This window comes from Ictalurus punctatus, chromosome 5 (assembly GCF_001660625.3).
Source record: "Ictalurus punctatus breed USDA103 chromosome 5, Coco_2.0, whole genome shotgun sequence".
In the NCBI taxonomy this organism is placed as follows: Eukaryota; Metazoa; Chordata; class Actinopteri; order Siluriformes; family Ictaluridae; genus Ictalurus; species Ictalurus punctatus.
In genome coordinates, this window is record NC_030420.2 from 34,813,050 (window position 1) to 34,830,549 (window position 17,500).

The 17,500-nt window shown below is 41.8% G+C and overlaps 2 protein-coding genes across 6 annotated transcripts in view; both read left to right on the plus strand.

Moving 5' to 3' along the window:
• Positions 1–5,995, plus strand: part of kcnn1b (potassium intermediate/small conductance calcium-activated channel, subfamily N, member 1b) — a 51,803-nt gene extending 45,808 nt beyond the window's left edge. For all 5 annotated transcript variants that reach the window (XM_017468792.3, XM_053680513.1, XM_053680512.1 and 2 more), the window contains 2 exons: positions 3,020–3,089; positions 3,268–5,995. In XM_017468792.3, the coding sequence (XP_017324281.1) occupies positions 3,020–3,089; positions 3,268–3,570 (373 nt within the window). In that variant the 3' untranslated portion in view covers positions 3,571–5,995. The remainder of the gene's footprint in view (positions 1–3,019; positions 3,090–3,267) is intronic.
• Positions 5,996–9,433: 3,438 nt separating this feature from the next.
• si:ch73-61d6.3 (occludin) overlaps positions 9,434–17,500 on the plus strand; it is a 20,147-nt gene continuing 12,080 nt past the window's right edge. The window contains exons 1-2 of the mRNA XM_017467503.3: positions 9,434–9,635; positions 16,855–17,500. The exon at positions 16,855–17,500 is cut by the window's right edge and continues 106 nt beyond it. Of these exons, the coding sequence (XP_017322992.1) occupies positions 16,866–17,500 (635 nt within the window). The 5' untranslated portion in view covers positions 9,434–9,635; positions 16,855–16,865. The remainder of the gene's footprint in view (positions 9,636–16,854) is intronic.

Genomic DNA, 17,500 nt, shown 5'->3' on the forward strand with positions numbered 1-17,500 from the left:
GTCATCTATAAATCTATATAATAATAATAATAAGAAGAAGAAGAAGAATATCATCTGTAAATCATTCACCTTCACACTATACAGTCACATAAACGTCCGTAACACACACAGATGTTTACTGATGATCGTGTGTGTGTGTGTGTGTGTGTGTGTGTGTTCGGTGTCGGAGCAGTATGGAGGTTTGGGTGCAGAGACAAACAGAAGCAATTTTGGCCTTTCCCAAAATTGAGAGCTCATCTGAAAAGAAAAAAACATGTTGTACTCATGAAAGAAGTGAAAATGCTTTGGTTTTATTTCTCGTTGAAACCATTTCACTGGTCGGTTCAGGTGAGTTCACTGGGGAAAATGAATACTCCATTACATGCCATTACAATAAAACACAACTCAGAATTCTAGATATATTAATATTTGCATATTTCAAGTGTTTATTTATAAAAAAGATGGCAAATTGATCAGTAGAATAAGAATATTTCAAACACCTAGAAACGTTATTTTATTCCTCACAGCTTCGCTACAGCGTGACGCTAGCTCCTGTGTGTCGAGCTCCAGGTATATGCAGCGCTTCACCTTGACGCTAGCTGTGTAAATTGTGTAGTATGTAAGCTGTATTCTGTCTGACAAATTTTCACACAGGATATAAAACTTCACGTATATATTCAGTGGCATGGAAATGGCAGATTTATAGGCGAGAAAGTCAGACGTTTTGATTCTATCGGAAGGATCGTTTCTTGGTCGTGGACTCGAGACTGTTAGACGTTCTCTTTTTAGTCCGTGCCGTAAACACACTGAAAACGTTCCCCATGCACTTTTCAAACAGGACTTTCCGGGTTTTGTTTGTCGTTTCCTCCGGAGGAAAAGCGAGCTCGCTCTGACTGCTGTTCTCTTTCCTCCCGCCATCAATAAGCATTGTAATGAGGCTAATGAGGCTAACGCTAGCGCTTTTATCAGCAGCACTTCAGTCATCGCTACTGCAAATGTTTCCATTCATTTTATTTTCTCGTATCAGCTCATCAGTGTGTGTGTGTGTGTGTGTGTGTGTGTGTGTGTGTGTGTATGTGTGTGTGTGTGTGTGTGTGAGTAAAAGCAGTAGCGTGGCTTTTATCAGAAGTTTACAGGCGTTGTTTTTTTTAAAAATTGTAAACGAGCCTTGAGATGGTGGTCATTAACCTTTAAACACTGAAAGAGCACCGAGCATGTTTTCCATCGTTCACCATGCATTGTTACGGTTCGCGCAGGTGAAAAGGTCAAACCAAACATGCATGTGATCTTTCCAGTTAGCATGCCAACTGCCATCGGAACCTGAATGGCAGCTGTTGGAGCTTTTAGCAGGTCGAGCACTGATGTAGCGTCATTCAGGCGTCCTGTTCTGATAGACTTTTATTTTGAATATCGATCTGTTCGTATTTCTCCAGTAGACAGTTGTAAGATTAGTGCTTATAAAGTAAGTGGCAGATTTTCAAGCTAACAATGCTAGCACTTACAGCGGCGTTTCTGGGAGAAAACAATGCTGTAGTGCCCTCTAGCGGACATTTCATTCTGTGGACTTATTCAAAGCCCAAATGTCTATGATCTGCCTGCTTTCTATATTTTTCTGAATAAACACAGCTGACATCCAGTGTTTCTGCTTTAAAGCTCATTAAAATCTGGGATCTTTTCACTAATAATGCTGTTTCTAACAGTTCGGTAATAATTAAGTCTTAGTAGCCTCCTACCTTTCTGACAAAATGATTGCTATTATTAATAATAATAATAACAACAACAAAGTTTATAGCTTTTCATTCATAAAATGCAGCCCAATGTGCTTCACGGAAATAAAACATAAAATATTAGTACAGAAAGTGCCAAATAAATCAAATGAATATTAATATGAAGTAAGAAAGAAGAATATATATATATTATAACGTCCATCACTGACTTTACATAGCTAGCATGCTAAGTAGTGGTTAGCGACTAGCAACTATTAGAACATTTTATTAGAAAAGTTTATTTATGTATCTAACCGACTAGCTGATTGGCCATGTCATCACATGAACGTTTGAGAATGACTATTAATTCTGAATTTCTTTAATATGTGATCATTTGTATATAACAGCTAACAGATGTAGCTGCTAGCATGTGTTAGCAAGTTGCTAGCGAAAATTGCTAGCATTGCCTCCAAGAAGCTGCCACTGTTTCTCTGTTCTGCCCATAAAGATGATAAAGAGCTGTTCTACCCTGATATATAAACAGTTTGATTTAGTAAATTCGATAAATATGATATTTGGGGAACGTTGTTGTTTTCGTGGACGTCTGAATGCGCTAGCGCCGTGTGATCGGCCCCGTTTTCACTTCGTGTGGCTGGATGAGTTTGCATGTCTGATCTGAGAACGTCTGCATGTCTCACTTCATTTAGTGAAGAACATTCCTGACACCTCTCTCTTTATCTTTTTGTTTTTCTCCTTTTCCACCTTTTATCCGTCTGTCTCTCTGTTTCTCTCCATCTGTTTGCTTGTCTCTCTTTCTTTCTGGCCCTGTCTTTCTCTCTGTCTGTCTCTTTCTGCCCATCTCTCTTTTTTCACAATCTCTCTCTCTCTCTCTCTCTCTCTCTCTCTCTCTCATTTGTACTCTTTTACCTCTTCTGTCTTTCCTCCTCTTATTAACTTCTTACTCTCTTTCTTTTCAACCATGTGTCTGTGTATGTGTCTATCTGCCTGGCTTTCTCTCTCTCTCTCTCTCTCTCTCTCTCTCTCTCTCTCTCTCTCTCTCTCTCTCTGTCTGTTTGTCTGCCTGGCCTTCTCTCTCGGTGTCTGTCTGTCTCTCTGTCTGTTTGTCTGTCTGGCTTTCTCTCTGTCTGTCTGTCTCTCTGTCTGTCTGTCTCCCTGTCTGTCTGTCTCTCTGTCTGTTTGTCTGTCTGTCTGCTTGTCTGTCTGGCTTTCTCTCTGTCTGTCTGTCTGTCTCTCTGTCTGTCTGTCTCTCTGTCTGTTTGTCTGCCTGGCCTTCTCTCTCTGTGTCTGTCTCTCTGTCTGTGGTTCCTGTTCAGACTGCGCAGTGTGAAGATGGAACAGAGGAAGTTGAACGATCAAGCCAACACACTCGTTGACTTAGCCAAGGTGAGTGGTGTGTGCGTGTGTGTGTGTGTATATGTGTGTGTGTGTGTGTGTGTGTGTGTGTGTGAATGTGTTTATATGGCTGATTTGTTGACAGGTGAAATGTAGACCTGCCTTCACATATATTCTGTGTGTGTGTGTGTGTGTGTGTGTGTGTGTGTGTGTGTGTGTGTGTGCGCAGACGCAGAATGTGATGTATGACCTGGTGTCGGAGCTGCAGGAGCGCAGTGAGGAACTGGATAAGCGGATCAGTCATTTGGAGGAGAAGCTGGACTCCATCGCTCTGAGCGTCCAGTCTCTCCCCGAGCTGCTGAACCGAGCCATAACGCAGCAGCAGCGCCACCTGCTGGACGGCCTCATCCACCACTCCACACACTCCACACACTCCACACACTCATCACACTCCTCACACACCAGCTCGGCATCCGTGCGCCGCCGGAGGTCGCCGTCCACCGCTCCTCACACGTCCTCTGACAGCGGCTAACACACACATACATACACACACATTATAGACACACGTGTGCTTCTCTGACTAACACGGCTCGAGAAAAAAAGACTTCAATGACTTTAACACACTGACACGAAAAAAGAAGAAAAAAAGAAATAAAAATTACGTAATGAGTTAACAGTTCATGGTAGACATATGGTTTACGTTTAGCCATTGTATGGCTGTTTAAAGTTAGCTTTTTTGTAAAAGCCCTTGTATAGTTTACGGACTGGATCCAGGGTGTGGGGGGGGGGCGCACACACACACACACACACTCATATACACACACTCGCACACTAATACACACTGCTGGCTGAGAAAATGTCGTCTTTTCTCATGATGAAGGACATCAGCGGAGGATAAAGCGGGACGGAGAGACGCGGGACTGAGCGATGGTCGCGGGATAACACACGGGCCTTTGGGAGCTCTGAACCTGAGCAAAGAAAAAAAAAACGCCAAAATATATCAAAAACACACACAGAATTATTCGTAATGTTAAAGCCACAGAACACACACTCGCCACTGATCGTCCGAATCTAACTCCTAACCAAAACAAGCAGGAAAACTAATCTGGTGTATTTTTACACGAAGATGAAGAGCGATAGTTTACAGCCGTGCCCCGGGGTTTGTGGTGGTGTTGTTTTTTTTTTTGTTTGTTTGTTTGTTTGTTTTTTTACAAAGCATGCTGGGTAAAAGTGTCAGGTTTGAAAATCGAATCACTGTGTGCAAGCGTACGCTTTATTATCTGTGTCTTTCAGCTTTTCTTTTCATCACTGTTTATTTCCAGTGCTGTGCCTGTCGGGATATTTTACTGAAACACTCCTTTTTTCCATTGCTTTCTTTCTTTTATTTTGATTTTTTTTATTTCTAAAAAAAATATATTTTACAAAATGTACGCAAGTGCCCAAAAACAGATTTTACGGTGACACGTCTTTAAGGTGTGTGCTGATGAGTTTTTATATCGCGGTAGTTTTATCACGGTTTACGATATTATCACGATATTATTGTCCTGAAACAGAAGTATGTGGTGTATGTGGTATGTGGTGATCGTGGTGGAACCTCAAATTACAGATTAGCATCTCGACATAAGCTGTTTTTTCTTTAAGCGTATTTTATAGTGATGTTTGCCAGATAAATAGCTGTCTAATTAAACTATAAAATAAAGTTCAGTCATTTAAAAAATAAGCATATTATTTTTATATTATATTACTAGTACAATCCCCTCAGCTAGCCTTGTATTTATAGAATGGTAGTAGCTAGCCAACTCACATCTGAGCAAGTTATTTAGCTAGTTATGCATAACCTTTTCTTCGTCCCTCAGCGTATTGCTAGCCCGTTAGTTATATGTAAAATCTTCTAAACTAAAGAAAACTTCACTTAAATTCACTTAAACTGAACACATTCACTTAACTTTTCTCCTATTTTTCCATTTAAAAGACTCGATTAGCGTAACAGCACCTCTGTGTTCAGCTAACATGGGTGATAAACAGATCGTCGTTGTCATGGTAACTTTAAATTATATTCCAACGTGTTCGGCTGCTGTTAAACGAATCAGAAAGACAAACGAGGATGTCTAATCAAACCCCTGAAACCGTGACTAATCCGAGCTAGCTTATTAGCAGTTAGATTCCTGGCTAGCGTAGAGGGTGATGAGGGTGGAGACGTAGCGGCGCTCCTCAGTTTTATTCGTGTTTACTGACTCACAGTTAATGCGTTATTCGGTAAATATGACATTTATCGGTTTAAAATGAAAATCGCTCGATATTTATCTTTAGCTACATGCGCCACTGTTGTTGTAACGTTTTACTTTTTCAGAATTAAAAAATGTAATTTGCAGGTAAAACAGCAGCCCACCACCACCACCACACCGCTGAAGGGAATTATGGGATTGCGTTCCCACAGAGTCGCGTTCTCTGGTTGGTCGTGAGGATCGTGATGTTATCGTATATCTGATTATCGGCACATTCCTGACGTCTGCTGGACCTCAGAGGCTGAAGGTCGCTGATGATAATGATGATGATGATGATGATGTTGTGGAGGTAAACGCGGGTGTTTGGAGGTGTGTGCTATAAACAGAGACATTTTACTCAGAGCTTCCAAGGGTCCTCGCGGCTCAGCACTGGGACTTTGGCGGTGGAAACGCGGCGGACGTTCGACCCACCGATGCATGTTTCAATGCAAACGAGGACTGAGCTAACCTATGGGACGGCTTTAGGTTCATTTCTTCCTTTCTCTTCCTTGATTTTTAATTTTTTTTTAACAAAAAAGATTCCTTTTTTATGATTTATCTAGGATTTTTATAGCTTGTAGAGGAGATTAACTATAATAATTCCTACAGAGTGGCAGCATAGTTGAATTCATGCATTCCTTAGATCAAAGACCAAAAAACACCAAGAATTAAAAAAAAAAAAAAGACAAAGAAGAGACTAATTTGTCATTCGGGTATCATCATAGATCACATGAAATTAAAACCAATTAGGTTCCCAGCTCTGTATCTGAGACTAAAAATATCAAAGACGTGATTGGTTTATTTTTACGGGTTTCAAAGAGAAAAGAAAAAAAAGAGAAGAAGCAAACTGCCTTTACTGTGTGTCTTCGGCCTTGTTGACCAACCTGTAGCAGATGAACATGATGCTGGGCTCCAATATAAAGAAATAAATCCACTAATCCAGAACCAGCCGGGTCTCATCACTGAGTCTGTCATTTCCTGTCCACTTCTCAGGGGGCGGAGCTTAATCTGAGCTCGGATTGTGATGTCACTAAATAAACTCAAACGATCACGAGCAGATTCAGAGGACAGGGTTGTGATATAAGCTAGCTATCTTAGCTAATGTTAATGATACACAGACAGTCGTTGTCATGGTAACATATCTAGGCAAGGTTTGTTAAATAAATGTAAATGAGGATGTAAGTTAAGATACTGAAATCCTACTCACATGACTAATGTGAGCTAGTTTGCTAACTGTTAGCTAACCAGCTACGAGCTAATGTGGCCTCTGGATATTCAGGAATAACGTTGAACACCTTCGCTATTAGCGTAGCGTTACCATGGTAGGAAGGGGAGGAAAGATGGGTGGGCATGGGGGTGTTTCCTAATCACATATTCATGAATATTTATGAATCCTGGCATTTTTTACTGACGTATAAAGTTTAGAGACATCATGGCCATTTTATTTGTTTCTGGGCTCTTACAAAAATCTGCATGGATTATTTTAAATAGTTTAAAATGACAAAAAAAAAACAAGTTGGATCCAAGTTGGATCCAAAAGTCCAATAACACAATTACCGCTTCGTAAAGTGTTTATGTGACTGTAATAATCACATGGGTTCAAATGTAAATTAGAAATCATTTATTTAGAAGATTACCGTCTCATAAATCTTGCTAGGTTTTGTTTGTTTCAGGTTTATGTTCACATTTTTTTGGCCCAGAAATGATCTCCGCCCCCAGGTGATGAGCTCCGCCCCTTAAAAGGCCAAACACGAGGTATACATCGTTGTGGTAGAGGATGTGAGGAGAGTTAAAGCCTCGGCGTACTGAATACAGAGACGACGTGCGAGAGGGTTGTGTAGATGAAACGAAACGACGGGGTGTGTAGACGAGTGCTCCAGTCCTGCAGGCGGCGCTGCAGGAAGAAGATTTCTGCTCCTCAACGTCCTCCAATCAGCCGGACTGTTTGTGGAATCCGGCTGACGGTCGTCTCTCTGCAGGATGAACCCTCAGACCTTCAGCGTGGAATAGTGAAGGTTTGGTTCTTTGTTTTTTTTGTTGTTTTTTTTACTGCAGTTTCCCTCACAGGCAGCAGAGGGCACTAAATATTACAACTACCTCCTTTAAAGTTGTAATGGAATTAAAAGGAGAAATAAATTTTCACCTGATTTGTATATTCTGAAATATTTTACGTAAAACATCACCAGAGATCCCAAGACGGAGAGAAACTCAACCTGCAGCTGATCTTAAGCTACAGACGTAATGCTCGTGTGATATTCATCCACTACAGACTGTGTGTCTTTACTCATTCAATTCAAATCATTCTGTTCATTCATCAGAGTTTACTGCTGTAGCGTTATCAGCGTGTCTGAGTTTATTATGATTACAGTAATCCCGCCCACATGGCCATTCTTAATATACCAGTTCTTCTTTGCCCAGTAAACCTCCTGCATTTATCTCATCGTGTTTGTGCTTCATTAAAAAAAGATTTATTTCCATTTATCCTGAACTCACGATTCACACAATTTCCATGGAAGCATTTAAGCCCTTACTGGTGAAAGAATGAATCACACACATCTACAGAAACAGCTTATATGTGAGTCAGCTCTAAACAGTTACCTAAAAAAGTTGACACATCCACAAACAACACATCACTACTGGATAAGACTAAAACACTTATATTGATCCATTTATCGCATTAAAACTAAACCAATAAACTGTAAATAAGTAATAAATTGAATGAAATGAACAAAGCCACCTAAGAAAGAAAAGAGTGTAAAAGGAAGTGGGAATTATTTAATTGATTATTTGATAAGATAGTTAGTTAGTTTGTTTGTTTGTTTGTTATAAATTTCTCCAAGCTCAAACAGGGGTTTCCTTTCATTTTAAACTCCATTTCTGTTCATTATTAAACCCATTCACCGTCTCTTTTGACTGTGTCCAAGGGCAGATGAATGTCGAAGTAAACACATATTTCCGTCACTAAAATGAGTGGATTTATCGTCAATAGTTGTACAGGATTGGATAGGGCGAGTAAAGAAATCAATGTTAGTTTTATTGTTCCTACTGAGAACCTGCAGTACTGAGAATGTCCACCAGAGGGCGCTGTTCTCCTACGACTCTGTTTGTTCGCATGCTTGTTTGTTTAAACCCACTAGAAATTATATTGTTATAAAATGATAAATTGCTCATTTTATATTACAGTAGTCCGCAATTTGTAGTTTATGCGCAGATATATAAAGAGGAAACAATTATTTGTAATTAAATGTGGCCTGTAGACTGGGACTTATAATGACTAATGTGCATCATAGCAGAGATTTATGAGCTTTTATTTAGGAAAGTTGCTAACACTTTCTTATTTTGTTCACTTACTTATTACCACTCTGTTATTCGGCTGCATTCTGAACTTTGATTATAGGATTATTCATGCTTTAACAACCAAATTAAAATGATAATTTAAATTAAACAAATAAATAAATGTAGAATGTTATCATCCTACACGCGAAGAAATCCAATATGGCGTTCCACGAGGATGGGCTAAGCCGTTGCTATGGCACCACTTCCTGTTTCCGCCTCCCGACAAATCTGTCCAATTGGAACACGCTTAACTCTCAGCGGCCGAGTTCTGTAACCTAAACAACCCTTTATTTTCTGGGATGTGGGTTAAGTCCCAAATCACGCACTACTTACTAAGAAGTAAGGCAAATAAAAAGCAAAATAAAATATAATAAAAAGAATCAGAATAAAAATGCGAAGTAAATTAATTTTATTTATGTATTTGTTTGTTTAAAAGGGCACTCGCTGAGGTAAAAATCGAACCACTAGTACGCGCGAGCGAGTGTGTGCCTCGCACTCCTATAACAGTCTCATTGTTCGAGGGTTGTGTTTCAAACCTCACTAAATAGCTCTGTTGTGTAGGACTGTTTAGTGGCGTTAAGTGATTTGTAACACAGCCACGATTCATTAGTCTACGTGCAGAGACGCACACTGACATGAAACTAATGGCTGAGTTTAAAAAAAATAAGAATCAAACAATGGCTCCTGTTCCCTACTTAGTGCACTACACCGGCGCCATTTTGGCTCTTCAACTCCCGCCCACCTGAGCGCTCTGTTACACTGTGCGTGTGTGTGTGTGTGTGTGTGTGTGTGTGTGTGTGTGCGCGCGTGCGCGTGTGTGTGTGTGTGTGTGTGTAACGGAGAGTCAGTGCGAACAACCCTGACCGAAAGTCTGGCTCTATTTGCAGCTTTAAAAAGATTTTCAGCATCTTTAATCGAGGAGGAAAACATTTTACAGAGTTAACAGGAGTGAAAGAAGAGGAATAAAACACCGTCTCGGCATTATACCGAGTCTCAGGTGAGAACCGTGTAACAGGTGTCCTGCACTTATTTTCCTCCTGTCTCGTGCGCGTGAGAGTCGAAATGTTTTACATTCGAGTTTATGATCTATATTCCGGTCAGATGTGCACACTTTTATCTACCTACGATTACTTTGAACATTTTAGTGCCTCTGTAAGTCCTTTTTCTTACATAAATTAAAATCTGTAAGAGTGAGTCGAATGAGAGAGTATTAGTGGTATATCATCAAATATAAAATGAATGTTGTTGTTGTTGTTGTTTATGATGCACGTGATATTTCTGTGTATCACTATACTTAGTTTTATTTTTCTGACTTTGAAGTGACCAAACAAATAATAAGTACACAACACTGCCACACAGGTAGTTGTTAAAATTTTATTTATTTATTTATTTATTTATTTATAAAGTAACAAATTAAAAATTAATACACAAAAATCAAAGTGGTTAAAAAAAAAAAACTTTTTAAAATCTCTGTGTTAATGTATAACAATACTGTTATAGCAGCCAAAATATACCACTGGAATTATATCATCTAACAGGTAGTACACTGTGTGTGTGTGTGTGTGTGTGTGTGTGTGTGTGTGTGTGTGTGTGTGATGAAGTGTGTGTGTTTGTGTGTGTGTGTGATGAACTGTGTGTGTGTGTGATGAAGTGTGTGTGTGTTTGTGTGTGTGATGAAGTGTGTGTGTGTTTGTGTGTGTGCGTGTTTGTTTGTGTGTATGTAATGAAGTTTGTGTTTGTGTGTGATGAAGTGTGTGTGTGCGTGTTTGTGTGTGTGTGATGAAGTGTGTGTGTGTGTTTGTTTGTGTGCGTGTTTGTGTGTGTGTGTTTGTGTATGTGCGTGTTTGTGTGTGTGCGTGTGTTTGTGTGTGTGCGTGTTTGTGTGTGTGTGTTTGTGTGTGTGTGTGTGTTTGTGTGTGTGCGTGTTTGTGTGTGTGTGTTTGTGTGTGCGTGTTTGTGTATGTGCGTGTTTGTGTGTGTGTGTGTTTGTGTGTGTGCGTGAGTGTGTGTTTGTGTCTGTGTGTGTGTGATGAAGCGTGCGTGTTTGTGTGTGTGTAATGAAGTGTGTGTGTGTGTGTGATGAAGTGTGTGTGTGTTTGTGTGTGTGTGTGATGAAGTGTGTGTGTGTGTGTTTGTGTGTGTGCGTGTTTGTGTGTGTGCGTGAGTGTGTGTTTGTGTGTGTGCGTGAGTGTGTGTTTGTGTCTGTGTGTGCGTGAGTGTGTGTTTGTGTGTATAATGAAGTGTGTGTGTGTGTGCGTGTTTGTGTGTGTGCGTGTTTGTGTGTGTGTGTGTGCTTGTGTGTGTGTGTGTTTGTGTGTGTGTGTTTGTGTGTGCGTGAGTGTGTGTGTGTGCGTGTTTGTGTGTGTTTGTGTGTGTGCGTGTTTGTGTGTGTGTGTTTGTGTGTGTGCGTGAGTGTGTGTTTGTGTCTGTGTGTGTGTGATGAAGTGTGTGTGTTTGTGTGTGTGTAATGAAGTGTGTGATGAAGTGTGTATGTGCGTGTTTGTGTGTGTTTGTGTGTGTGTGTGTTTGTGTGTGTGCGTGTTTGTGTGTGTGTGTGTTTGTGTGTGTGTGTGTTTGTGTGTGTGTGTGTGTTTGTGTGTGTGCGTGTTTGTGTGTGTGCGTGTTTGTGTCTGTGTGTGTTTGTGTGTGTGCGTGAGTGTGTGTTTGTGTGTGTGCATGTTTGTGTGTGTGCATGTTTGTGTGTGTGTGTTTGTGTGTGTGTGTGTGTGTGTGTAATGAAGTGTGTGTGTGTGTGTGTGATGAGGTGAAGTTACTGTAACCCCCCTGAAGTTGATTATTTTCCTCTAACAGCGCGTCTCCGAGTGTTTTATTCCTGTTACACCACAGTAACCCACCAACTGATAAAAAGCTGTAATTTATTAATAAGTCGTCGCTTTTATCCGTTTATAGTCGCATTAAAAACTTGCGTTAGCATAACGGCTATAGAAGCTGTTCCCTCGCCAGCCGCTCTTTCTTTCCTGAAGTTAATAAGACAGAAATAACTCGCAGCGTGTTACAGAGAAACCGTAAAGAAGCGTAAACTCCTCTGTTCTGAAGATGAGGGAAACCGTTACAAAGCACTGAAACTGGAGACTCCTTCCGTATTCGTTACACAGACGTGCACTCTCCTTACAGAAAACTTCACCGAAACTTCTACCAAAACATGTTGTTTTGTTTTGTTTTTTTTACTCTGTGCATCATTAGTGATGCGTCTGCCGTACAAGTCCCGGTAACAGCTGTTACTATAGAAACGATAAAGTGAAAGAGAATCAGACCAATCAGAATCCAGGATTCCGCAGTGGGATAAATTGTGTGCATTAAATACAGAGCGTTATATAACGCCACGCTAAATATGATTGAGTTTATTGTTCCTCACAGTAACACCTAGCTACGGGTCTGAATGTTTACGTTTATTACAGTCGACACTGCCGTGTTATTATTGACTGTGAACGTTACGGAGAAGTGTGCAGCTTCAGTGACGTGCTGCGTGTCGTGAACGTTTCCTCACGTCGTCACGTTTGTGCCGTGTTTCCCAGCCAACTCTTACACTCTTTATTAATACTCATTTTTATCCATTTGATCAGTTTCACCTTTACACAGGTGTGCAAATGCTGACTGTAGTCCATATGCTGTGCTGCACAAAGTTTTGGCACCCATCTACCTGCACATCAATGAGAAAATGAGCAGATGTGATTTGGGGCGTTCCTCAGGGAGAAGTTCTGGCTCTGAACTTGTTCTCTTTTGGACGGTGGTTGGTTCTTCCCGGTTGTCTGTATTTACACGCGGTTAATTAAACGCTTTATTACCTTCTTGGTCACCTTGTATGTGACCAGCTCAGCTCGTTCTTTTTCCCCCTTTGCAGTTTGTGTTAATCGTCCTTTAATCTTCATCAGGATCTGTTTCTGATTGGTCGTTGGAGGAGAGTTCTGATTGGTGGACTGTTTTTGAAGGTCGCACCACACATGCATTACCACGTTTAACACGTGAGCTTCCTTGCTGACCGGAGGTGTTTAGACGCAGAAGACCTGCTGTAGTTGTGTAGTTTTGGAGGAGGTTGATGTTTTCTGGATGATTGCGTTGCTGTAAGATCTCCTCGCTCCGCGCCCGGCTGACACAGGAATGCAGACGGAGTGGAGTAACAGTCTCCCCGTCTCTGCAGAGTCACTCGCTTTTGTTGTAGTGAAAAGTCACTTTGACTGAGCACGGTTACCATGGTAGCTGGACCGTGTGTGTGTGTGTGTGTGTGTGTGTGTTATCAGGACAGCTCCGTCCAGTTTGGCTGCTCAGTTCAGGGGTTCTTTGTGAATCTGTTTTTTTTATTTTTTTATTTAAACCCCTCTGGAGTCGACGTCCAGCGGAACTCCCAGCTCTTTATAACGCATTATAACGCATTGTAACACTCTCGCCATCGGATTCATGGCGCTGTCACTGTAGCAGGTAGATAAAGTTGATAAAGTAAACCTGGGCCTTTGTTCTCTGTGCGTCACTTCAGCTAAACCAAGATAAAATGATTTAAGACAGATTTATTCATTTGGTTCTTTGTGCACACCTCAGAACTGGAAAAGCTGATGTATTATTACATTTACATTGACATTTATTCATTCAGCAGACGCTTCTATCCAAAGCGCCTTACAAATGAGAAAATACAAGCAAAAGGCTCAGTAATTGAGACTCAGTAATGCAGCTGTTTCAGTAATGCAGCTGTTTCAGTAATCTAACCATATCGGTAATCCAGCTGTTTCACTAGACCTGTATGAGGAACTGGTTCCAGATGTTTATGATATTCCTAAGTGCAACAACACTTTTGCTGTCATCACCGATTTCACTGAAGCGTAAGTCATGTAGACAGATATCTGTTCAATCTAAATCCAATCTCAGTGGATTTCTGATCGGAAGGTTGTGAGTTCTTGTAGCTGCCACCGCTGGGCTCTTGATCAAGGCCCTTAACCCTCAGGCCCTTAACCCTCAACTGCCCAGGTGTGTAAATGAGATAAATGTAAGTGGCTCTGGGTAAGGGCGTCTACCAAATGCCATAAGTGTAATGTTTATGAATCACGTGCCGTAACGTCGCCCTTTTTTTGCGCGGTCAGAATAATCGAAGCCTTCTCGCAGATCATCAATCTCAGAACTTCCGGTGACACGGCAGAGCTCGAGATAAACGGCGAGAATGGGAGAAATGTTTCTCTCCGGAGGTGCAGCAGGTCAGAGAGGATGTGCAGTGGTGTTGATTATCAGAAGTAATCCGTAATCAGAGCTGCATGCTTAAACATGAAGAGTCATGGTGTCTGTGATTAAAGCGATTTATTTAGCCGTCCTGAAAACTCTTTGAAGCCTGAGGGAGCTTAACTCCATAACTCTCTTTAATGAGGTTCATGTTCCTGCCACATTCTGCTCTTATTAATACGGTCTGTCCGAGTCGACGGTACAGCACCCTCACGCATCAGCGCGTCGGTTTACGTGCAGAGATTTACATCTCGGATTCATCACGAGAGATTCTGACTGAACTCTACGTGCAGCATAAAGCTTTACGTTGCGTGATTCTCAGCTCCATCGTACGCAAAAATCGCACGTCGTAGAGGAACTCTTTGGCCGTGAGTTGAGATCGGCGGTGTTCCAACACGTAACGCGATGCCGTGTAGTGCCACTGCGAAACACACACAGAGACAAAGTGGTGACAAAACGCTACGGCGCTCGTCCAATAGGAGGACGGCAAACTCACGGGATAGCTACATGTAGCGGTGATGGAGATACGTGAACAAAACACGCTAACGGATCACGCTGATGGCTGACGTAAACTGAACGTAAGGAAGTCCTTTTCTTAAATCGTGGGGGGGCGTTGGGGTTCCCTTCAAAATTCTGATCGATCTCTAAATCGGTTTGTTAGCGGATTTTTAGGCTGCGTGTAAACGAAACGTTTCCTGTGAACACATTTCGAATTTTAAATGTGGGTTATGCTGATAAATGATGTGTGAAATAAAATCGTAGCTTTGGGCTACTACAGAAGCAACAGTAATGAAATGTGGGCGGGGCTTGAGACGGTTTGGACAGGTACATGGTGGATGAACAATCCTAATTCTCTCTGTTGAGTCATCGTGGTATCACAGGACAAGTCTGTCAGTCAAGCATGCTCATTAGAATATTAGGCCACACCCACTAGAAGTGCTGTTTTATTACATTACTATGGTGATTTTTCATTTCAGTAGTTGCTGGATGTTTATTCTGCCTCTTTAGTTTGATACTGTAAAGGTTTTTAATATATTACGCACATTCCTTCAGACTTTATTGACCGGAGTCTCTCGGTAGACGTGCTGTGGTAATAAATCATAATCCACTACAAATAGCCAGAGTATTCAGTAATAACGCTACAGCGTGATATTGTCCTGAAGTTTCTCCGAGCAGCGTCTCTAAAAGAAAATCTGTGTTTTCAGAGTAGTGCGAGTTTCCTCTGATCTAAAAAGATGACAGTCAGCACAATCTGGCCGTTTCATCGTGCGGGCGGACAATGGGCTATTTTGAGTGAGAACTCCGAGCGATCAGGACACAAAACACTGGCTGTGTGTAGAAGCCGAGCGTGTGAGCGGTGGTACGGCCGTCTCCGTCTCTCATTACCTCACACGGCTGATTGGATACCAGAGTAAGATCTGGAACAGCTTCGGTTTGTGCTCTGTTTATCTCGGTCACTACGGTGGAGTCCAAAAGTCAGCGTGTACTAAACTGAACACATCCTGTTCAGTCCGAACCATGACGACGTCAGAGATTATCCTCAGTGTTCGTTCCTCCGTCTCTGTGTGTGTTACGCTCGAATATTTTTACCTGAATGTTTCACCCGTTTTAGGAAATAGGAACACACTACCCTCTACAGTACAGAATGAATGTTTTCATTTAAAAGTCAAATGTACTGGAGGTTAATAACTGATCAAACAGGTGTTGGTGGTTTTTGGCTCAGAAGCTGGTACAGGTGTTTGATTATGAGTTTCATGTTTAAATTACGTACATCTCATATTAAAGAAGTTTTTCCCGGTGGTGCATTTAAGAAATGTACATTTTTTCCATTTTTTAAAAACTTGCTTTTGAACACATATGGCTTGGAATGATGGGCTACGGTTTTGAGATTTATTTTGAGGGGGAAAAAAAACATAAATACAAATCTCAAAAATACAGATTTTATGCAAATGAGGCCAAAGGTGAAGTGTTCTGGATTCTCAGGGAATGTAGATGCTTTACGTTTATTAGATAGATAGATAGATAGGTACTTACTTACGTACGTACTTATCCATCCATCCATCCATCCATCCATCCATCTATCCATCCATCCATCCATCCAACCCCGTGGTTGGGAAATTAGTGCGCATGAGCAGACTTTAAGATCGTACAATCCACAAATGTACCACATATAATACAACAAATACAGGATGGTATCTGAGGTCATTTCACTATATATTACAATATATTATATCATCCATCCATCCATCCATCCTCTATACCGCTGATCCTTTTCAGGGTCGCGGGGAACCTGGAGTCTATCCCAGGGAGCATGGGGCACAAGGTGGGGTACACCCTGGACAGGGTGCCAGTCCAGCACAGGAAACAATCACACACACACTCACACACCCATTCATACACTACGGACATTTTAGACACGCCAATCAGACTACCATGCATGTGTTTGGACTGGAGGAGGAAACCGGAGTACCCGGAGGAAACTGGAGTACCCGGAGGAAACCCCCACAGCACGGGGAGAACATGCAAACTCCACACACACAGGAACACGGTGGGAATCCAACCCCCGACCCTGGAGGCGTGAGGCGAACGTGCTAAATATTACATTACATTACATTACATTACATTACATTACATTATATTATATTATATTATATTATATTATATTATATTATTTGTCGTGTTCAGGCCGTAAACTAGAGCATGTTTACAGATATCTGAGTTAACTTAATCCAGCTAATCCAGTAGTCAGGTGTGTTTGGAGAACTGAATTCGCAGTTTGGAATGAATCTAGTGTATATCATTTTATCTTTGATCATTTTTAAGTGAAGTATGAAATCACGAAGTTGTGTTTAACTGTGTTTGTTGTGTTTTTGTGAAGTTGTTGAGTTTTATTTGTGTCCATTGTTCCTTTTTGCTGATTCAGTTTTTTCTGTTTAGCGACACAGGAAGCCTCTATTAAGTGATCTCTCTCTTTCTTTCTTTCTTTTTTACAGGTATCCCCACAATGTTTGAAAAACAGCCGTACGAAAGCCCCCCCATGTACAGCCCTCCGTCACACAGTTTCAGACCCCAGGGCAGTTTCCTCCCCCCTCAGAGCGAGTTCGACCCGTACCCCCCTCCTCCTGGGTCGTATTATATCGGAGAGGAAGTGCCACAACATTTCTACAAATGGACCTCTCCTCCCGGAATCATCAAGATCATGGAAGGTGCCATTGTGGTGTTGTGTCTCGGTATCTTCGCCTGCGTCGCGTCGACGCTCGTCTGGGACATGCAGTACGGTTACGGATACGGAGGCTCGTATGGCCTCGGTTCTGGGAGCAGTCTCGGCGGCTACGGATCCGGGTACTACGGATCCGGGTACTACGGAGGCGGGAATTATGGAGGCTACAACTACGTGAGCCCGTATTCTGCCAAATCCGCCATGATCGCCATGGCTGCCATCAACTTCATTGTGTCGCTGGCCATCTTCGTGGCTACCTTCTCCAAAACGAGGACCATCCGGAGCAGGAAGTTCTACCTAATCGTGCTGGTGTGCTCCGTCGTCCTGGCCGTGCTGCAGAGCATCATCAGTATCGTGTACATTGTAGGGGTGAACCCCATGGCTCAGAGCTCCGCCAGCATGCTCTACAACCCCATGCT